General features: G+C 35.1%; 1 protein-coding gene across 1 annotated transcript in view; it reads left to right on the top strand.

Annotated features, from left to right (window-relative positions):
• Positions 1 to 24,681, top strand: part of l(2)k09022 (HEAT repeat containing 1 homolog l(2)k09022) — a 447,482-nt gene that overhangs the window by 249,954 nt on the left and 172,847 nt on the right. The window contains exons 25-27 of the mRNA XM_090374601.1: positions 5,714 to 5,933; positions 9,983 to 10,111; positions 12,262 to 12,483. Coding sequence (XP_090230727.1) covers positions 5,714 to 5,933; positions 9,983 to 10,111; positions 12,262 to 12,483 — 571 coding nt within the window. The remainder of the gene's footprint in view (positions 1 to 5,713; positions 5,934 to 9,982; positions 10,112 to 12,261; positions 12,484 to 24,681) is intronic.

The following is a 24,681-nucleotide window of genomic DNA, read 5'->3' as shown; positions in this document are numbered from 1 at the left end:
CGTTGGGGACTAAGTATTTTGGTCACATTGAATAAAAATGTATGGTTTTTGTTAACGGCATGATAGGCCAATTCTGGCACTGCTGAATGAGAATGTGTGCTGCTTTACTCTCAAATCCAGTGTGTATCGAGCCAAGTCTTGGCGATACGAGTTGCAATCACTGCAAGAAATGTTGTATACCAGGTCATTTATTTGTGTTGCGAAAGAGGAAAGGACTGAGCAATTGTTCAGTATAGCGTGTAATTTCCGTATTGGTCTGGCCACAATTTTAAATTCGTTATCTTTAAAAATCTGTTAAGCTGTTGGTGCTACTGTTCAATGTATGAGACAGAAAGTATTTTTTGATGTTACTATTGGTGGTTGGTGTAGTTTTTTGTATCCTATCCTTAGCATAAAAATAATAGACCTTTTGTAGGTGAACGGGTGATAGCTGTTATAATGCAGCAGCAGCAGCAGCATACCACCGTTTGTCAGTTTACGATAGATGTTAAATTGGACTTTATTCGCATCCTGAGTAAGATTGAAGTTTAGAAAATTTAATGACTTTGTTTCAGTATTTTCCTTTCCAGTGTAAAATTGAGTCTGTGTTCATGCCATATCCATAAATTTCACCAATTCGTACATGTCTCCTCCCCTCCAACTTTTACTTCATCTATTTCAGTAAATCACAAATAATCAGACTAATAGAATAAACTCATCTGTGAAAGGGCCTAAACCTCCTAAAAGTTTTAATTCATTTCACAAATATATGTGGTTTCAGTTATAATCTCAGTAGTGTCTATTTCACCCCTAAATGGCTATGTCAGACCTTTTCTGACAGAATCTCAATTATCAGTCACCTCAACCACCACTCATCTCACTTATCTTAATTATTCACTCCCTGATTTCTTTAAGCTTGAAAGTTGGTACTTGTGCATTTGTTCATTCTGACAGATTTGCTAATATTTGAAATATCCTCTGGCTTAAAATCTCTCAACTGTACAAATCACTCAGAAAATTTTTCACTTTCCTTATAACTTGATTTGCCAACCGGGCTAGCTAGAAATATTATATTAGCAAAACTAATTTTACAAAAAAAAAACAAAGAGGAAACTGTACTGTATAGTACAGTATAGTATACAATATATATATGTACAATGCAGGTTAAATATGTAAATGTTGAAAGCATTTCATTTTCATTCATCTTACTTTCAACAGGTAATAACATATTGTTCAGTTTCTGAAGTTGGGCAAACATTTCTATTATTAATAACAAATGACGTTAAATGTAAAAAAATATATAACATTGAGTTAGCCAAACGTAACCAATGCAATGTTAACTCGTGAAAATTTTATGCAAGTTTATTGAAGCAGTTAGAAGAAAACTAACCACATGCAACTACTTAATATTTAGGCAATGTTTTGAAACTCAGCTGAATAATATCATCAGACATTTCACCTTGCAGATTTATAAAGTGGAATATAATTTTTCTGCATCTTGTGCAGAATGTGGGTAATTTCCACACGAAATACAGAAAACTGATATTCCACCTGATATATTCTGTAAGATGATAGTATAAACCAGAGCTATAATGCTCAATATGTTCTATGTTGATATCAATATTTATAAAAGAATAAGAGTTTACCTCAATATGATATGTAGAACACTTCCGTATGATACTTTCCAGAAATTAAAACAAAAACAATTAAAAAATCGAAAATCTTATATTATAGTAAGAAATAATTAACAATAATTAAAAATCAAATGAACAAAATTAAAAATCAATTTAACACAATAAAAAATTAAGTAAAAAATTAATTTAATGAAAAAAAAAATTGCAAAACGATTTTCCTTCCTGAAGCTGACAGTGCTCTTCAATTGTATGTCGTGATCACAGGAATGAAAATTACCGAACAGGGGTGAGCATGCAACTTAAATAGGCGCCTCCGTAGCCAGGTGGGCAGGAGCAGCAGTGCGTAGCACACGCTTCTTGATTTAGACCGGAGTTCGAGCCCGTGACCACCAAATACGGAGGATGCGGAAAGGTCAGGGAATGACCACCGCATATCCCCGGAGCAATATGGCCTTAGTTGCTAATGCTCCTAAAAACCAAATAACAAACAAACAAACAAGCAACTTAAATAGGGATTATTTGTCTTCGCGCATGCGCGTAAAGGACCATGGGTCTGAAATTAGATATGGCCGGTGAACGTTAACAGAATTCTCATGTAATTTAATTTCAACAGTTTCTGCAATTAATAATCTCATATAATTACATTGGGCACTAAGTATTTTGGCCTCATTAAATAAAAAAAGTGTTTTTCGTTAACGGCACGAAAGGCTAATTCTGACACTGCTAAGCGAGAAAGATGAACTGAGGCCGCATGTTAATTAACACGAAAATTCAGAGGAAACTGTATAGAACCCTGATAAGACGAGTCGCAATCACCACAAGAAATGTTGTATACTAGGTCATTTAATTGTGTTGCGAACGAGGAAAGGACTGAGCGATTGTTCAGTATAGTGTGTAATTTCTGTATTGGCCTGGCTACAATTTTAAATTCGGTATCTTTAAAGAATCTGTTAAGTTGTTTGTGCCACTGTTAAACATATGGGACAGAAATAAAGTATTTTTGATATTACTATTGTATTCTATCCTTAGCTTGTACCCTAATTCTGTCTATTGTAGCAAGTGTGTAACCCCTGTTTAAGAATCTGCTGGCTAATATTTGTGTTTCTGAGCCCAAAGCAGATTCCGTTCTTGAATATTTATAAGCATTGAGAAATTTATTAAAGATAAACAATCTTTTGTAGGTGAAGATAATCGATCTTTTGTAGGTGAACAGGTGATAGCTGTTATAATGCAGAAGCATACCGTGTTTGTAGGTTTACGATAGATGTTAAATTGGATTTTATTCGCGTCCCAAGTAAGCATGAAATTTAGAAAATTTAATGACTTAGTATCCGTATTCTCCCTCTCCAATGTAAATTTGAGTCTAGAATGAATATTATTAAACGAATGTAAAATGTCTTGGATAGTGCTGCTATCGGTAATGACTAGAACATTGTCCAAATACCTCCCATAGTATGTGATACGGGATAGAAAAGGTGTCAAATGTATACGTTCAATTGTTGAGAGATAGATCTCTGATATTAGGCTGTTCAGACTTAATCCCATTGGCAAACCAAAAATTTGTTTGTATACTTTGTCTCGTTTGTTTGTTTGTTATTTGGTTTTTAGGAGCATTAGCAACTAAGGCCATATTGCTCCAGGATATGCAGTGGTCATACCCTGACCTTTCTGCATCCTCTGTATTTGGTGGTGACGGGCTCGAACCCCGGTCTAATCAAGAAGCGTGTGCTACGCGCTGCTGCTCCTTCCCACCTGGCTACGGAGGCGCATACTTTGTCTCGAAAGGTGATATAGTTGGCTTCAACTAAGGGTTTAATTAAGTGAAAAATTTCTTTAATAGGAAGCTTCGTATAATTAATCAGTATCGAGTTATTATTTAACATATCCCAAAGAATATCTAATGTGTATTCAACATTTACATTCGTATATCACAAGGTAAAATCTATTGAAAAATAAATTATCATTACCGCCAAGTCTACAGCCCTTAAGGTTATTAAATAGTGTATTGTAGTTGTTAATCCCAAATTGTATCGCCTGTCTAAAGGGTCTTATAATGTTATATACATGTGTGGCCAAGGATGAAAATGCAGAGTTTCTGTAGGAAACAATAGGCTGAATAGGAAATTCGGCCTTATATAATTTTACCTGACCGAAAAGTGCAGGAATATTGTATGTTCTGGCTTTCAATTCCTTTAACTGAGCCATAGTAATGCAGTCGTTCTTTCGATACATGGTTAACGCTTTATTGATTGACCAAATTGGTAAATAGTGCCGGGTCTACTTCAGACTAAGTGGAAGTATCTGATACAACTGACTCTAACTTATTAATATAATCAGGTTTATTGAGATTTACAGATTTACCACTGTGTCTCCTTTACCAGCTCTCTGAATAATAATGTCTTTATTTTCCTGAAGTTCATGTAAAGCTGAACTGTCATGTATATTCAATTAAGGAAGTTGCGTTTCTTTTATGATATTCACCACCTGGTTAACTTGTTGAATAAATAAATCTTTTTTTGTGGAATATTATGAAGTCCAAATTCAATATCAATTACACTATTTTGGGCTCAGAAATACAAATATTCACCAGCAGATTCTTAAACAGGGGTTACTTACTTGCTACAATAGACAGAATTAGGGTACAAGCTAAGGATAGAATACAAAAAAATACACCAACCAACAATAGTAATATCAAAAAATACTTTCTTTCTGTCCCATATGTTGAACAGTGGCACAAACAACTTAACAGATTCTTTAAAGATACCAAATTTAAAATTGTAGCCAGACCAGCCAATACAGAAATTACACACTATACTGAACAATCGCTCAGTCCTTTCTTCATTCGCAACACAAATAAATGACCTAGTATACAACATTTCTTGTGGTGATTGCGACTCGTCTTATCAGGATTCTATACAGTTTCCTCTGAATTTTCGTGTTAATTAACATGCGGCCTCAGTTCATGTTTCTCGCTCAGCAGTGTCAGAATTAGCCATGTGCGAAGACAAATAATTCCTATTTAAGTTGCATGCTCACCCCTGTTCGGTAATTTTCATTCCTGTGATCACGACATGTAATTGAAGAGCACTGTCAGCTTCAGGAAGGAAAATTGTTTTGCAATTTTTTTTTTTCATTAAATTAATTTTTGACTTAATTTTTTATTGTGTTAAATTGATTTTTAATTATTTCTTACTATAATATAAGATTTTCGATTTTTTAATTGTTTTTGTTTTAATTTCTGGAGAGTATCATATTGGGGTAAACTCTTATTCTTTTACAAATTCTGTAAGATGATATGCATGTCTGTGAGTCTGATTATGATGATGTTACCCAGTTGAGATATCATCTCCCTTCTCTTGCTTTCTTGTATGTACTGATCACTGAGGTGTGCAAGTGAGGATAACGGTTCTGGAATGTGATGCTGTTAACAATGGCAATTATTGCAGTGTAATAGGGTAATTAATTTGTAGTTATGTCATAATGGAAATAAACTGCAAAGTAAACAAGTAAATGACACTCTTAAAGTCATGATTAGGGACACCTTGATTTTACTTACTTGAATTGTAGTGGTTATTTAGTGTTCTTATAACTGGTTCAGTAAACAACATTTGCTGTGAATAACCATGTATGATCCCCATTTAAAATAATTTCTCAGATTTAGAATTGAGTTCCTGTATCAAATTCATAATATCAAAAATTGCATCTTGTAAAATTTAATTTCTAAATCAGGAGATTAATGTAATGTCAATTCACGAGTAAATAACCAAAAGGTTATTTACTTGTGATTTTATAAAACTCTGTTTCTAATATTTTTAATTGTACATTTCATCAGTTTTAATCTACAGTATATCGACAGTTAAACTGTAGTGTAGTAGATTTTATTTTAATATTAGATGAATACTTTTTAGTTTGCTGACTATTGATTATGACTAATTAAGAATTAATCAAGATTTATTCAAACATTGAGACCTTTTTAATAAAATTTTTAGATAATTAAATGGTTATAATTATTCAGCATCCATCACGAATGATTTTTAATAAACATTCTGAAAGGATACATACCATAGTAATCCTAAAATTAAACATATAATATCACACAGGAGCTTGGAACTACAAAACTATCCATCTACTGATTATATTCATCAAGTAATCTTATCTTGCATTTGCAACTGTTGTCAAAAGCTCCAAGAAGAGGGAACACTTCTTCCAGAGACAAAGTTCCAAGTAGAATTGGTAGTGCAATGCATCCGGACGTCTTCTAACCCACATACCCATCATCATGCTCTTCTGTTGCTCAACCTTGCTGCTGTTATGTTTCCTGTAAGTATTGTTTGCTTTTATATAATAAACTACTTGGCATAAAATCACCTAGCAGCTCATTGTTTTTACGTCTTTTACGTATTTTTTCATATGTTTAATAAAATTTAATCATAATGTGAATGTTTACCATTTTCTTTAAGCTATGAAACACACCATTAACAAAGGCTTTATCTAATTTTAAGTAACTTATCTCTTCTGAGAAGCATTGAAAGGAAAACACCAAAATCACATCATACAATACATTAAAAGTAAAACATTGTCAATGATGCAGGGCTGGCTTTGGGTACTAACATTAAAAGATTGAGCCTAGATACTACCAGAAAAAGTGAAAAGTGCACAGCCCATTTTTAACTATTGTGCTGGTATGACAGCTTCAATAAAACAATTATAATGAACTTGTAACCTCCCCTGGCCCTGGCTGTAGAGATTACAGTAAAACCCCCGCTATTCGCGGGGGTTGCGTTCCTGAGAAATGCCGCGAATACCGAAAACGTGAATACTGTGTTATGGCTCCCATAGTAATAAGGGGGTTCTGTTCCAAAGTATGAAATATATGCCGACCGGGCTAGCCGGGTGGGTAAAGTGCTTGCCTGGCAACCTAAAGGTCGCGGGTTCGAATCCCTCCTCGGGCTGGGATCAAAGTACTGCAAAAACCTTGGGAGGTGCATTATGGCCACAGAAGCCGATGTGCCAACAACTATCCAAAAAAAAAAAAAAAAAATGAAATATATAAGAAAAACTAGTCTAAAATTTTGTCTATGTACCTTCATAATGTGACTATGTACTTAGATAGTACATAGTGAAATGTAAGCATATGGCATTGAAATGAAAATAAGAAACAATTTAATATTAAATGTAATATTTATTAGAAATTTCAAACAAATCTTTCAAGCCAGCGCCTTTGCTAGCTAAAAAAACTTATCCCGCCAGTGCTATCACCAGTTTCGCTAAAGTGTTGATAAAGGAGTTTTGCCTTTTCATGAATGATGAGTGAACTTGACGGAATTTTACCTTGAGTTCGGTTTTCTATCCACAGATTTAAAGCCTTTTCCATTTTTTTCTAATTTAACGTCACGAGTTATAGAGCAAATTTTTGAAGCAATTAGCAGCTTGTTTTCATGGACACTACGGTAGATTTTTTCTTCCGATTTCTTGATTGATCATACCGTTGACTCATTGATTTTATAATGTTTTGCCACTGAGGAAACATTTTCACCATTAGAAATTTTATCTAATAACTCAATTTTATTCGCTAATGTCATCACCTTCTTTGATCTTTTCACATTTCCCTTGTTATTCATAGCCTATTTTTGTACAGGTTAGAAATAACTTGTCCACAATAAAGTCACTTTCTTCCATTAACATGCTCAAAAAAGTCTGTTTTATACTGCAAAATGGTAGATTTATCACTTTTTTAAGCATATCAATTTATAAATTGATAAATGTATTCAATTTATAAGCAGTTAAAAGCAAACAATGAAACCTATGACAAGCACATAACACATACTGAACAAGGATTAGCGAGAAACATTCACGCTCGCAATTTTGTCACTCCCCCCCCCCCCCCACCACCACCCACTGAGTGCTGTTTTGACCGGGAAAGATAATTTTAGCCACGCTCATGTTTTTTTATGGCGGAAAATGTTCACGGCGCTTTAAAATTCACATTTTTTTAGGTTTCATTTTATATTAAATCAGAAACCGCGAATAGCGGGGTTTTATATATAAATTTCCATTTTACTGTATAAAATGGAAATTTATTTATCTTCAAGAAAGTTTTTCATTTTTTAGGCACCTCTGATTTTAAAAACTATGAAATTTTTATTTAACATTTTCTGTCAAATGATTAAGTGCCTTGGGGGAAGTAGAGTATTTTTTTAATCTTCCTAGAAACATAAGACATATATTCAAATAGAAAATAAGACTTTAAGTGTTAATTGAGCTCTAGATTTAAACCCCCCTCAAAAAAAATTCGCACTGAAGCTTTCAAGTCAGCTAAAAATACTGCAAACTTCAGTAAGAAGTATTTACTTAAAAACTATTCAGAATTTTATCACGCACAGAATGAAATGATCCAGATAGGAGAGCTGAATTTATAAAATTTATTTATTTTTTTTTTTTCAAAATTCAAAACCAATGATTATATCCCCAGTGAAATCATCAAGGCAGTTTTCAAGGTCAGTGTACACACTTAACCAACACGTTTTGTTTATTGGACCAGAGAGAACTAATATCCAAATATCGATGGGATTATTGGAGGTTTTTTTTATCTCTCTCTCTCTCTCTCTCTCTCTCTCTCTCTCTCCAATAGAAAATTTAATGTTCCACAATTTTGCTTAAAATTGAAGGAATACATCTATTTTTTATGGAGCTTGGTGCTCCTACTTCTGTTTCACTTGAAGTTAGGAAATTACTAAATGAAAATTTATTTTAAAAAGAATAGGTTCAGCATTGTGATCTTATTGAGTGGCCACCTAGATCACCAGATTTAACATCCACAGATTATTTTCTGTGAGACTATTTAAAAAATGTCCATTGTGAGGAATCTTGTACCACAGAGAGTCTAAAAATAATGTACCTAAAGAATTTGCTAGACTTTATCATGGGTTATGTTTGAAAATGTACAAAAATATGCTCAAAAAGACTCATTTATTTGAGGTGCTATGAGGCACCTCCATAGCCAGGTGGGCAGGAGCAGCAGTGCGCAGAATGACCACCGCACATCCCCGGAGCAATATGGCCTTAGTTGCTAGTGCTCCTAAAAATCAAATAACAAACAACAACTATTTCAAAGTTTAGCATACCTTTCTATATGGCCATAAAAAATTTGGGCTTGTTAAATAATAAAAGCTACATAATTTCAGTAATTCCTTCATTTGCTTCATATCATATCATACGTTGTAGGACTGTGAATTGTATATTCATTGCAGTCTCTCACCAAGAAAACTTTCTTAGTAGTTCTACTTTTTTCAGTCATGGGAGTTTTATGTTTCTAACATTACACATGGAGGGATTTTTCTGCTCTTTTGAAGCCATTTCAAATGTAGGAACTGACAGTTATACAGCTTGCCATAAATGACTTATGCTCTACGCTGGTGCTCTGAATTGCACAAAACAACAGACACAGTGTGGTTTATAAATTACAAGTATTTTTTTTAAGTAAAATTGCAAAAAGTGCCTGGCCAATTATTGATTGCCATATTTGGATTCACAGGGTATTTGTGCACACACTTATATCAAAAAGGTAATATATAGGTAATATATATAACATCCACAGATTATTTTCTGTGAGACTATTTAAAAAATGTCCATTGTGAGGAATCTTGTACCACAGGGAGTCTAAAAATAATGTATCTAAAGAATTTGCCAGAATTAATCATGGGTTATGTTTGAAAATTTACAAAAAGTGCTCAAAAGACTTTCATTTATTTGAGGCATCTCAAATAAATGAAAGCCCACCTGGCCATGAGGCACCTCATAGCCAGGTGGGCTTTCATAAGGTGCACGTGCCTCCGTAGCCAGGTGGGCAGGAGCGGCAGTGCGTAGCACACGCTTCTTGATTAGACTGGGGTTTGAGCCTGTGGCCATCAAATACAGAGGATGCAGGAAGGTCAGGGAATGACCCCCGCATATCCCCGGAGCAATGTGGCCTTAGTTGATAATGCTCCTAAAAACCAAATAACAACAACATAAGGTGCACATCGTTAATATTTAATTACTGAAAAGTTAATTATGATACTAAGCAGGGGAATTTCTTTTAAATAAATAATAACAAACAATTGCCATCATTGCATGTTGTGCTTTATACAAACACATAAATGGTTTTATTAGTATTGTGTGATTATGGGAAACTTGTCTTTACTTAAGATTTCTCAATTTAAAATTGAGAATAAAATTCAAAAATCAACTAATTATGTTAATAATATGTGAGTGTTAATTATTTACAGTACACATTTCTGTAAAATTAATCTGCTTTGTTTATAATTTCATGTTTGCCACATGAATATTTCTTTTTATATGTAACTGACCAAATAATTCCTATTTTACAGCAACAGGTTCTCCACAATATCATGGCTATCTTTACATTTATGGGGGCCAGTCTTGTGCGGCAAGATGACAGCTACAGCTTTCAGGTTATATATCAAACTGTAGAGACTATTATTCCTGCTCTCCTACAGGTATGTAACATGATTATGATTCTCCAAGTTCTGTTTAAATTTTTAAAAAATAAAATTTTGGTATCTTATCTAATCTAGGTAAATTTTAGATATAAAGATTTTAAAAAATTTCAAATTTCACTGGATTTCCTAGTCGTCTGGGAAAATGGTTTCATGGGTTATTCTGTTTAGTAGTTTTTGCTGTTGCTCCAGTCATTTAATAATTATGTAGATACTTTCTCTAACTTAATTTGCCTTGTCCCATCCTCCCTTCGCTATAAAAAAAAGAAGAAAAAAAAACAAAAACTAATTTTTGTCTGGCCAAACCTAGTTTCCCTTGATTCATACAAGTTGAGAAATCTTTGTGCCCTTTTTGAAAGAACTGCATTTATTAATCCTATGTATGGATCAAGCTTTTCCTTTATTCATTGTATTCAAGCTTTTCTTTTATTCATTGTATTCAAGCTTTTTGTTTATTCATTGTATTCAAGCTTTTTGTTTATTCATTGATCAAGCTTTCCTTTTATTCATTGTATTTCTTGTATTCGTTAAAACAATTTTGTAATTTTTTTATAAAAGATGTAAAGAGTATATTATGGCATTTATCATCTATTTATAAAATCTGATTTTGAAGTGAATAAACTAATAGTAATAAACGTGTAAACTTCTAAAAGAAATTTATTTGTTTCTTTTTTTTCTTTCTTTTTTTTTGCAACTAGTTTGGTAGTCACCTTCAATATTAATGCTAGGCATGTAACTAATTTTACATAGCATTTTCAATCCTTCAAACAAAACTTATAGATTTAGAATTGACCAAAAACTTAATTGCTTCTTTCATTAAAGTTCTTTATTTGGCCACTGGTTTAGAATTGAATACAGATTTCTTTTTCTCTTTCAGTTTCTTTTAGAAAAAAGAAAAATTGTTATTCTGTTTTACATGTATTAACTTCAAAATGTAATTGAGGAAACTGTCTTCTAGTTTAGATTATATGACAGTGTACTGATTACCTCTGATGTATTCTACTGTCATTTGATATAAGCAAACAGAAATTTTATTCACACAGACAAAAAAAAACTTTCTTCAATAAATAATGTGAATTTAACAAGATGAATATTATCCATATTAAAGATGAAAATTTTCTTGTTAAAGTTAAATAAACTAGGTGGTAGAAGACTTTCATCAACCGGTGAAATACCACCACTTTGCTTATTGGAGTCTTGAAGTGGTGAAACCCATGTTTAGTCTCTAGAGCAAAGTTTCCGGCACCCCCCCCCCTCTCCCCATACTTCTCCTTCAATCCATGCACAGTACTAAGTACTATAGGTTTTGATACCTTTCGTGTTTGGGGTTTTCATAAAAAAAAAAAAACACTCTATTCCCCTTTACTCTCTTGTAGATGAGAGTAAAGTTTTGTAGATGATAGTGCAGGCAAATAGTACATTAAAATTTTTGGGTCTTCTGAAACCTCTCCCTCCCCATTAACTTAACTATCAGGACTGGGAGCATTTTAATTTTTCTCAAAGAACAGATAGCCTCCTTCACTAGTTAAATTAAACATTGATGCTTTGGTCAAGGAAATATCACTTTTAGATAATTCCTCACTGTAAAAATGACACACTGTTTCAGTATCATACTTAAATTGGAGACTAGATAGCCACAAAACATGATTTTGGACACGTATAGAATAGGAATTAAGTTACAATGATTTAATTTGTGGATATACGGAGTAAATCTGTGATTTAAATTTCATTCTATGCAAAAATAGCCACATAAAACATTCACTCCATTAATATAGTTTTAAATAATATCACAGCATAGATTGCAGGTTAAAATAAATACATTAAACAAGTAACAAAAAAATTAAATAGGTAATTGTGTTAGAATCAAAACCAATATTTTATCAAACCTGATATTTCACAGATATATCCATACTATTTTCTTCATAGTGACTGACTTTTGGAGTCACTGAGTCACTGATTTAAAAAAAAAAAAAAGATATACAAGGTGCACGTACCCATACTTTATTAAATAAAATGTTGTTTTGTTATAAATACATTGTTTTAATGTCTTCCTTTCAATTGCTGTTTATTTATTTATTTTACTTCTGAAACTTGCACTGCAGTGGTGATAGTAGTAAGAGTATATATGTAGTGCTATTTTTCTTCCATAGGCTGGCCATCAAAAAGATGAAGAAATATCAGTTGTAGCTTCTGTTACAAGAGTATTCATTGATGCTCTGCCTGATATACCACAGCACAGGCAAATTCCTCTCTTTTCAAAACTTGTAGCCACTTTAGGACCTGAGAATTATCTTTGGATTCCTATTGTACAAATGATGGATTTCTGTGTGCCAAAAAATCCTGTAATAGAAAGAAACAAAAATAATATTGAGGTAATAATATCATTTTATATTTTCTGAAGATGAATTACACTCTACTCTAAATTTTATGGATACGAATACTTTGAAAGAAAATGAATGTTCATTCAGGAAATTAATAATAGCCTACTTTTAAAATAATTGCAGGAGTGATCTTTCTGGGTATACTTTTGACAAGTTTGTGGTTTTATGAAGCTGATCTCCTTCAAGGCAACTGTCATTTGCTTCCATATCCTGAACCAGCATTCCAGCTTATCGCAAACAGCATTTTTGTGAATAGTGCCTGGATTTTGTTGTTATAACTATTAGTATTGGCAAACAATTCATATAATTCTTCCTTAAATTTATTCAAACTGTCCACTTCTACAACATCAGATGAAAGTTTCTTCAATAACCAAGTACCCTCCGGTAGAAAGCAAATTTCTACACATTCATCGTGCAGTTTATCATTGATTTAAATTTGTTCACCCTTGTGTGTCTGAGTTAGGGTATGGATGCCATCAAACTGAAATCTTTCCTAGTAAGAGTACCCTTTTGTTCTCTCTAATTTTGTTGCACTTCTCTTCGCTGTTCCAACAGCTCCACAAATTAATTACCTCCTTATCTATGTTGGCAAATGATCCCAATGTCTCACTGCACAATCACACCAGTCCTTTTTAATTTTTCCCCCAGTTATAATTCTGTGTACTTCTAGTATTCCCATCCCTAAAAATCTCTTCACAGGTGAATGTAGATGCAAAATATTCAGTTTGTCAGCAACAGCAGCCTGAACAGGATTATCAATAGTTATGCCATTCATATCTAGTGGTCCAATATGGTACATCCCCTTTCCTTTAAGTGTTAGCATAAGCAAAGAATTGCTGCTTTTCTTTACATTCTTAGTCTAAGATTTCTCATAACCTTCCTTAGCTTACTTACTATAGATTTCTCTCCCCTATAGCTAATTTCTGCTCATCCCATGCACTTTCATTAGCTCATCTGACATCCATTTAGGAAACCTGGAACGATATCCCTTAGTTGGTATAAAAAATTTAGTAGTTTCTATAATTACATCTGTGAATGCTGTAAAGGCAGCAATGACAATAATGCACCTGTCATTGTCCATATTAAAAAAGGAGAACATATCAATTCATTTTAGGAAGGTGAAGAATTCATTAATCTTGGTTTTTGTCTTCAGTGATATGTTTCATTGTCAAAGGATTTTCTAAGTTTGAAATGGATAAAAAGTTGCATTTCTATCATGCTGATATTTTGGACATTGAATAAGCACATGCTTGACTGTGATGATGATGTTGCTGTGAGTACATTGAGGTGGTTCATTGCCAGCTAGTAGGTAGAACTGTGCGAGAAGAATGTGTCCAATATGGAAGAAAGTTCATGACCAAACTGACAAGAAATCCTTGCTATCACAAGGATTTCTTGTCAGTTTGGGCATGAACTAGATATCCAGATTTGAAGATCTTGCTTAATCTGCATGAGTTTCTTATTTGTTTGGGTGTGTCATATTTTTATTCATTGAATACAATAAGCTCTCCATATTAAGGTTAATAGACAGTGAATTGCATAGAAAGAAGGATCATATCAGTATCAATGAATTTTTGGCTGCTTCAATATGCTCATTTCTTAAGAGACAGAGGGAAAAACAGCCATTTTCAGAATGGAGTGGGATCCAACAAAGGTTATGCATACTACTTTTCTGAAATTTTTCTAGCTGAGCCCTGATTTAATTTAGGGTGGGTAATTATTAGTAGATCCCGTTTGCTGTGCATTAATTGCACTTAAGGAATTGGTGAAATTTTCATATTTTGGGTCAGCTGCAATGCCTAAGTGCACAAGAGCTAATTTAAGGGATATAATTAAGCAATACAATTATTGTATTCATTTGAAAGACAGGTTGCTACTGATGTGAGGGAAGATAGCATAATTCTGGTGATGCTGCAGTAGCATGTAGTTATCACCTATTGAAATCTGCTAGGCATTTATTCCATGGACTAAAGCATTTATTCCATGGACTAAAGCATTTATTCCATTGACTAAAGGAATTATCATAGGTGTATCAGATAGGGGCCCATGTTAGGTCAGAATCTTCAGTTTCTTTCTGAATTTTGGCAAGAATTAATATTCCATCTTGGTTTTCAAGTCAAGTAATCCAAGGTTTATATGTCTATTTGTTTTGGATTTGTTTCTGTAAGAGATTTCCCATTGCAGTTCAAATAGGTATTTTCAAATGGGGTGGTGAGAAAGGTAAGACTTCTTATTTTGTCACCATAGTTCGGCAGCAATAATTTCCTCCTGAGACATAATGGGAGGGGGAGGATAAGATTTCATGAGTTTCTCTGTATATATATAGGCTGTGAACTGATGAAGTTTTAAAGGCACCCAGAGAAATTCTGGTGAAATTATGCTGGATATGATTAAGCCATTTCAGTACTTTCTCCTTGACAGAATCATAGACAGGTATTCCACAATCCAAATGGGATTTGATTAAGGCTCTGTATAAGTGGAGTAGAGTACTTCTGTCTACACTCCAAGTAGGGCTTTTTTTTTTCTTTTTTTTTTTTTTTTGTGGCCAAGAGGAGGCTTTGTTTGGCATTTGTAGACCCTAGGTACTCTTTGTTTTGAAGCCACAGTATATTATTATAAGACATATGAAAATTCCCTTGCATTAAATCTAATTTTTTGTTTTTTAAGTAAACTCAAAAGTCTGTAAATTAATTTGGTTTTGAAGTTATTTCAACAATGCTTATTTCAGTACTAATGTACTTGCAATAAGAACTGATGATGATATTAATGATTTTACTAACAGAAAAGGTTAATGAAAGAATTTACGTTAGAAATCTGTTTCTAAATTAGTTTGCAGAATTTTATTGCTGGAATAAAAGTACTCTAAGTGTATTCAGCTTTTTAATACAGCTGGTGTAGACATATCTGATATGCTCAAGAAATACTTGTTCTTGACAAATATTTCTAGCGCGTATCACAACAAGTATAAGTCTTAGGAACTATTGGTAAGTGGGCTGGTGTGATTGAAGAAATGAAGTTCAGGATCTGGATGTAAAATGTAAGAATTATTTTCTGCAAGTCACTGCACAGCTATAGTCACTGTTCCTTGTTGGCAGAGTCACTACGTATTATGCTTAGCCTACAAATGTAGTTGATTTTTGAAATTGCCACTCTCTATGGTAACCTTGTCTTTAGAAATGGATGTAACAAATCATCTCTATTGAGATAAGTTTGTGAGAAGCTTTATTCCAAGGAAGAATAAGGTGCACTTAAAATCAAACACCATGATACACTTTCTTCCTGGGCAAAATGCCATGATAAAGAATGTTTGTAACTTACCTAGGAGTGATCAGTTTTGCAGGAAGTTTTGAATGAATGAATGAATGAAGGAAGGTTACCATGCATTCCAAGCCTTTAAGAATCCAAAATTGCTCCATGGTGTTAAAAACTTTCTCATTATCAATAGAGACATTACCATACATTCGAAGGCATTGCGTATGTCAGATTCCTGACTGGGCTAGCTGGGTGGGTAAAGTGCCTTCCTGGCAACCCAAAGGTCGTGGGTTCGAATCCCGCCTAGGGTTTGGATCAGAGTACTGCAAAAACCTTTGGAGGTGCATTATGGCCACACAAGCCGACGCACCAACAACTAACAAAAAAAAAAAAAAAAAAAAAAAAAAATGTCCGATTCAACCTTAAACATTGGGTCTGGGAGGAGGATCTGTTAAAAAAAAAAATCATATTGAATGTTTGTTATTAGGCTCTTCATTTCAATAACCAAGTCAAATAAGTATTAATCATCATCACAAGTACTTTACCAAGGTAGCTGGTTGTTAAGATAGGTCATTCTATAGTTTTTATAATTTTATTGGCCATATTCAGTTTTTGGGGAAAGTGAACATAATTGAATGGTGCCAGGATTTAGGATAGACATATTCCTGGTTGGAATTTATGCCCAGCTGACCAATTCCACAAGGTTACTCTGTGAATTGGAAACTTGGTTCTTAGCCCACAGTGCTATCAAGCTGATATACGCAGGATTTACATAGATTACCATAATGTGGTAGTAGTAGTGGCATGTGATGCAAGAAAGCATGTGTATGAGCTTATGCGGCATCAGCCAAAAAAAAAAAAAAAAATCACACCATTCCCTCCAAATGCCTGTGCAGTTCCTCCTTAAATTTTTTCAACCTATCAACTTCCACAACAACAGATGGAAGTTTGTTCCAGCAATTAACCACCCGCTGGCTAAAGGCAAATTTCCGCACATCTATTCTACATCTGTCTTTTCTTAATTTGAATTTATCCCCCCTTAGGTTTGTAATCTGAACAAGTGGAAGGATCCCATCAGAATTCAGCATGCTCAACCCATTCAAGGCCTTATACACCTCAATCAGATCACCGCACAGGTGCCTAGTCTCCAGCCACTGAAATTTGCAGAACTTAAGCCTCTTTTGGTAAGAGGATCCCTTCATTCCCCTCACCAATCTTGTTGCCCTTCTCTGTACACGCTCAAGTAAATCTACATCCTTCCTAAAATGAGGCCTCCAGACCTGTATGCAGTACTCAAGGCATGGCCTGACCATTGCCTTATACAGAGAGATAATCACCTCCTTTTCCCTACTAGCAAAATTCCTATATATCATTGACAAAACCCCATGACCTGCCCTGGCAGCCTGTCTGCATTGCTCAGAAAACTTCATATCTGACTGCACAATTACTCCCAGGCCTTTTTCATTTTCTATCACCTTAAGTGTAGTACCACACAGTTGGTACGTTTCTCTGGGGTTGCTTCTACCCATATGCAGTACTTTGAATTTGTCAAGGTTAAACTTCAGTTGCCACTTCTTAGCCCATCTGCCCAAATTATCTAGATTCTGTTGCAGTAGCACACTGCCATAACTGTCATTAACAACCCTGCCAACCTTTGTATCACCTGCAAACTTCAACATTAAGCCTGATATACCTTCATCAATATCATTGATAAATATACAAAACAACAGTGGACCCAACACCGAACCCTGTGGGACTCCACTAATAACATTAGTCCATGAAGAGCAGCATCCATTGATTACCACCCTCTGTCTTCTCCCACTTAACCATCCTTTTATCCATTGTAGCAACTTACCCTTAATACCATTCTGCTCCAATTTGTACAATAGTCTTTCATGTGCAACAGATTAAAAGCTTTCCTGAAATCCAAATATATGATATCAAAATTATTTTTTGCATCCAGTTCCTTTGTAACCACATCATGATATTCTATCAAATTTGTCAGACAAGACTTTCCCTTAACAAACCCATGCTGTGTCTGAATTATTGCTGCAGTCTTGTCTAGATGATCCTGCAATGCTTCTTTAACCACTGCATCCATTAATTTCCCTGGAACAGAAGTTAAACTAACTGGTCTGTAATTACTCGTGTCACCCTTCGATCCCCCTTTGTGAATTGGGGATACATTTGCACTTCTCCAGTCCTTGGGAACCTCACCTGAGTACAAGGATGCTCTCATAATTATGGCTACGGGTTTGCTTAGTTGCTTTGCCGCCTCCTTTAATATAACTGGATAGATCCCATCCACCCCAGTGCTTTTCTTATGTTTAACTTCAACAATTTCTCCTACACTTTGCTTTCAGTTATTACCAAATCATTAAGTATCCTGCTACAATTTGATACCTTCTGCCATTTTCAAACTTTAATAATTCCTCATGTGTGAATGTAGATGCAAAATACTCATTCAGTTTGTTTGCTATCTGAGCAGGATCATCAACAGTCGATGGACCAATCAGATTCATCAACTTCCTTTTAGAGTTTATATAAGTAAAGAAATCCTTGCTGTTTTTCTTAGCATCTTTTGCCAAGGATTTCTCGTAATCTGCCTTCGCCTGCCTAACCTCCTTTGTCACCTGATTACAGACTAGCTTATGTCTGCCATAGGCTTCTGAGACGCTTGATAATTTTTATGCATCCCATGCATTTTTCTTCTCTGTTACGAGTCTCATTAGTTAATTTGATAACCATTTAGGCCAAAACCTTGAAAAATATTTCTTGAAAACTTTTAGTAGCATCCACGATTAATTTCTTGAATGCTTCCCACTTAGAATTTACTGTTGGTAACATCGTCAGTTTATCCCATTGTACAGAATTTAAAAACTTTCTGAGACCACTGTACTCACCTTTACCGAAGCAAAAACCCTTTCCTTTAGCCCTGATGGTAATTATATCATTAAGTAAATCCCACATCAGTACACTGTGATCACTGCTGATAACCAGATCAAGAGTATTACTCTCTCTGGTTGCCTCTCGAATATGCTGGTGCAGAAAACAATCATCCAGTAAATCCACAAAAGTCTGATTAGTGTGTGAGTGACCAACCACAAGTTCCAGTCAATATCTGGGAAGTTAAAATCCCCCATTATAAGACATTCTGATTTACTGGCCCACTCTATTTCTCTGTATAATTGTTCATTGTACTCATTTGAGTCATTGGGCCTATAACACACTCCTAGTCTTATTTTTGCTTTCACAGTGCTTATGTCACACCAAACTGACTCAACAGTGCACTGTTCATCTATATCAACTGGATGCACTTCTTTTGATTTTATGTTTTTCTTAATTAACAGCATAACACCTCCTCCCTTTCTATCCTGTCTATCCTTTCTGTACACATTGTACTCCCCAAATTCCAGTTCTGCATTCCTTATTTCTGTGTGACACTACGTCTCTGCTATCCCAACAATATCTGCCTTTGATGTCTTGACCAACACTTCAAATTCATCAAATTTATTTACTATACTTCTAGCATTGGTATACATGCAAGCATACATATCTCCTATTCCTAGTTACCTTAACCCATCCCATATACCCACCTATTTCAAGATGAATGCCATCTGTCCCTGAAATCCCCAACACCCCTCGCTCCAGGTCGCTACTTATTCTAATAGAAGTTGTGCAAGAATCACCTTCACCGCTGCCTATGGCTACTGTTAAACTATTAGTCCTTGTATCCCCCCCCCAACGCTATCAGTTTTCCGACCCACCTAACACTGCCTCGATAGCATCAGCAAATATTCTTGCACCCTTTCTATTTAAGTGTATCCCATCCCTGTAGAAGCAGTCTCTCCTGTTAACAAGTACAGACCAGGCTGAAAAAAATTCTATCCCTTGAGCCTTGCCCAATCTTTCCAGGGTCGAATTGATCGACAAGGCTCTCATCATATACTCCCTCCTATCGTGTCTGGGCAGAATTGCAGACACTTTCAAATTCAACCCTAATTCTTGACTTTTGTTCAACAGTGACCTGTACTTATTAAGTAATTCTGCTGGTCTCTTACTCTTAATATCATTAGTGCCAACATATATCACCTTTTGCGCCCTTAAAAGATGATATCCGCTCTATATCGTCATCAACCTTTGCCCCTGGCAGACATACCCTGGTCCTGTTCCACCTATCCGTTTTACAAAGCATGTTGCCCGTTTCCCTGACAATAGAGTCACCAAAAACTATTGGTTCCTGTGGGATCAGTGCATTCTGCCTTGGGGGTTGCCGCTGAGTTGCGTGATGACCAAGTGCAAGGTCTGGCGTTGATGTGGGCAGCTGAGATCTTGATGGGCCCCTCAATTTAGATCTTTCGAGGGCATCCACCCTGTCCTTCAAACTCTCTTATAGGTCCATAACAATGCTGAGTTGTCGCCTGATTTCCTTACACTCCTTACATTGCACACACACACAAAGACATCCCCCCATGGCCATATCATGTTCCGTTCCAGAGAGTTCGGCAAACATTGCACAAGTTGCAAATTTTTTTTTGGCTGTGATGCATTGGAGATTTGCCCCCCTCAGTTCTCCCCCGAGTCACAGCACTCCTGCCACTTTGTGCCCGTTACTTTGCTACTCTAGTTTGGGGCGTGCTATTTTAAATTAATAAGATCAATAAATTAAATTAATTAAATATCAATACTACGCTATCTAATAGAAACAGTGAAGCGTATTACTCTATATAATTATGCATTAGAGCTACCTAGCTACTACCTCAATGAAAAATTTGAATTCCCTACCACTATATACAAAAACAATGGCTGCAAGATTCAAACGAAATAACGGTTTTATGTAAATTAAGTAGTAATCCACAAAAACTCTTTACGTAAATTAAAATAAAAAATAACCAGCATAACTATAACTATAAGACTACGTATTAAGTACAATATAAAATAACAATTAAGTAAATAAAAAGGCAAACACTTATCGCTTTTTTCGGAGCCTGTAACTCACAGCTGTAATTTTTAAAGAGAGTCAGCGCCCGCCATGTAGTAGAATTGTGCAAAATGCCAGTGAAGTCTAGCCACTAGCCCTTCATAGTGTAGATCTTGTCATAGTTTGGACTAATTAGAGACTGCATGGTGCATCTATTTCCAAACTTTGTTGTTGGGATGATAAACGTTGGTATAATACCGCTCTCTTGGTATTATCTCTCCAAATCCATATCTCTCTCTCTCTCTCTCTCTCTCTCTCGCTCTCGCTCTCGCTCTCTTGCTCTCTTGCTCTCTTGCTCTCGTGAACACCATATAGCATGATTGTTCCTCCATAGATAGATGTTAGGGCAGCACCACTTCAGAATTAGGTTGGGCTTGTAAATGTGTGTGTCTCTGTGGAGACTAAGGCTATGCAACTCATGGATAATAGATGCAATTATTACTGATGTAAAGAACTCCAACCTTATCCAACCTTGTTTTCAAAGCCAACAGCTAGGAGGACATACTAAACTTTCAGTTTAGTTGGAACTTTTTCGATAGCACCGCAAAACAAATTCTAAGCTTTTGATTTTTTCCCTTCCAAAATATGGTATGCTTCCCAAGAATTTTGACAAAATGAATCCAAATTTGAAATCAAATATTGAAAGAGCAAATAGCTCTGGTGCCATTACAATAATATCTGAATTTGAAATTGTGATTCACCACTGACAAGGGTGCCAAAGATTTGTGAAATGCTTTACCTGTCTACACTCAGTGATTATTGAATTATGAACATCCTATCCATAATGGATTATACCATATAGCTCGCAGTATTAAAAGTTGAACAGCTTTGTATGCTAGAGCAGTTGTAATTTGCACATGATTGTGCAGGCCAAATTGATAAAGTAGCAGTTATGGGACATAGTAAATATCATGAAGTTTCAAAAGGGAATTATTTTGGGTTCTCGTGTCAGTTGCTTCCATATTGAAAATGGCACATCTTGTCGGTTGCTCACAGCCCACTGTGATTAAGGTGTACAAAGAATATTGTTGAACTGGTTAAACTACCTCTGACTGACAAGAAATGTAAAGGATTACGCAAGGTGGATTTTGTGGTGAGTGGAAGATGCAGTGTGTCATATGGGCGCAACAGCAGGGTGCTGTGCAATAGTTGACATTACAATACAATATGGGGAATGCACGAACAATATTTCAGATAACAATGTGAGCACACTCTGACATATGGGAGGCACCTCCGTAGCCAGGTGGACAAGAGCACCAATGCATAGCACACACTTCTTGATTAGACCGGGGTTCGAGCCCGTGACCACCAAATACGGAGGATGCGGAAAGGTCAGGGAATGACCACCGCATATCCCAGGAGCAATATGGCCTTAGTTGCTAATGCTCCTAAACACCAAATAACAACAACAACAACTGACATATGAGGTTCCACAGCATACAACACAAGAGAGACCCTCTCCTTGCCACTGATCATTGTCAACAGTGAATGCTATGGTATCAACAACATACTGGTTGACTGGTGACACTGACGGGCTGGAAATGAGTGTGCTGGTTGAATGAGTCAAAATACTTGATACAGCACTGATGGATGCCTTCATGTGTGGCACAAGCAACATGAATCCATGGATCCATTATGCACAGTGCCCACCATCAAGGCAGGTGGCAGTGGTTGCTTAAAATGGCACATTTTGCTGGCAAGAACTAGGACCTCTGGTTCACATGGACCAATGTTTCACTGGTGAGGTCAACCGGCAACTCTTAGGAGACCATGTGTGCCCTGCCATGTTGCATTTTTTTTCATGTACAAAAAGATCTTTCAAGACTATAATGTGCCATGTCATCAGGCCCACACTGTGCACAAGTGCTTGAGGAACACAGTGAAGATATCACCCATCTTGATTGGCCTCCAAATTTGCCTGACCTCAATCTAATCAAACACTTGTGGTTTGATTTGGAATGAAAGTGAGGTATGTGAACATGCGGCCATCATCTGTTCTGATGCTGCAGGAAGCCCTGCATGGCTGCAGATCCCTACAGAAAAAAATTTTTTATGTTAAAAATTTTTAAAAATTTTTAAAACATATAGTGTGTTTTACACCTTTTATTTAAAAAAAAAAGTATTAATTTTGCTAAAAATCACAAAAAAAATGTATTAGAATAAAACAGAAATATCATTCTTTTTAGTCTCTTCCATTTCCTAATTTAAAAGGCTAAGTGTGGGAAATTTCAAACTGCACATGCATATATATATATAGCTGTTATGTATGTTCGTTATTATTAGATACTTTTCATTTTCAGGCCTATTTAAATTTGGCACTTTCACAGTGTGCAAAATTTTCAACTACATTTGTTGCTTCCCTCAGACTAGTGGCCATTTAGGGAGAATATTGAGTTTCATGTTATAGCCTTTATTTTGTGAAGGCTACAATAAATATTTCAAAAACCAATAGAGTAAGGTAGTAGATGTTTATTATCCTAGTGAGAGAGAGAAAACAAGAACCAAAAACTTTAAACAAACACAGTTCAGTGCTTATCTAGCACTATACTCTCCTTGGAATAAAATCTGAATAGGTGAAAAAATGGTGGCATCTGACAAGTTTTTATAAGACCAATTACTATACAAAAACTAAAAAAATTACTTCAGAAACTATTGTAATAAAAGTTTGACTATACTTAGGAAATTTAAAATAAAATTCAGAATTTTAATCATTGATTAACAGTTAGCCTTGCATGGCAGTGTAAGGCACCTCACAGGTGCCTTACACTGCCATGTTAACAGTATGAAATTTTATACATTGACATATTTTATTAGTTATTGGTTCAATTTCTGCATGTATGAATTCCTATATTATTCTGTACATATAACATAACCTGGCATAGTTTATATACTTGCTTGAATATAGGGAACTTACCTTGATGTTTCCTTGAAATATAGACAGAAACATTCTTATGGCAAGAAGTTAGGTTTTCTCCTGAAGCTCTGGCACTCTCTGATGAAGTGTAACTTAGTGGATAGTTAGAAATTATATTAATTTCATGCCACTTTTAATTTTGGTAAAATCTCAGAAACAGTCATCTAGCTTATTCAAAAAAATTGTCTATCCTTACTGTCTTTAAACTACTTGCTTAGTTTGAACATTTTATTTTTGCAAAGAAAAGCTTACTAAAATACCTTTACATGTATGTATCACACAGATAAACAATCCATCCTCTCAGAAGTGAACAATAAGCTGGGCAGATCAATAGCAGGCATAAAATTGTAAAAAAAATACCAGAAATATATGTATCATCCAATATGAATCAAGTTAATGGGCAGCATGTATGTTCAATTTCCATGTTAAAGACCAAGAATATACAGATAGGATCAGATAATCTTAAAAAAGTACAGTATATCCTCAACAGTTTGATATTGTATTATTTGAAATATATCTATGATGAAATTCAAAATCTGAATTGGGTCTCGCAACTTGTGGATAGCACGTCTAATTCAAAAAGACTGCTGAAACCAACTATTGAAAAATGCTGTTATAACAAAATTGAATGGGCTATAACAAAAATTTGTTATATTGATAATATATTGTTATATTTGTTATATTAATATTGTATAGAACCATTTTGTATAGAACCACAACAATACAACCATTTGTATTGTTGTGCTCTCCAGCAATGAGAGCACAACAATACAAATGGCCCTCAGTCCCCAGCAGCTTTCACTCTCCCTCTTACGGCAGCGAGAGGATCAGAGTGGAGGCAGAGGCTAAGAATCTCTGGGTACGACCAGGCTGCCATGCACGGAAATTGAACTTGGCCTGTTATAACGTACGATCACTCATCGGTGAAGACAGGATATTAGAGCTGGAAAAGGAATTAGAAAATGTGAATTGGAATATCATCGGTTTGGCTGAAACAAGAAGAAGAAATGAATCACTTATAAGTTTATCAAGTGGAAATCTG

This window comes from Mastigoproctus giganteus, chromosome 5, assembly GCF_048544385.1.
Source record: "Mastigoproctus giganteus isolate SK-2022 chromosome 5, ASM4854438v1, whole genome shotgun sequence".
Lineage (NCBI taxonomy): Eukaryota > Metazoa > Arthropoda > Arachnida > Uropygi > Thelyphonidae > Mastigoproctus > Mastigoproctus giganteus.
Note: the sequence above shows the minus strand (reverse complement) of the source record. Positions and strands in the feature narration are given on the sequence as shown.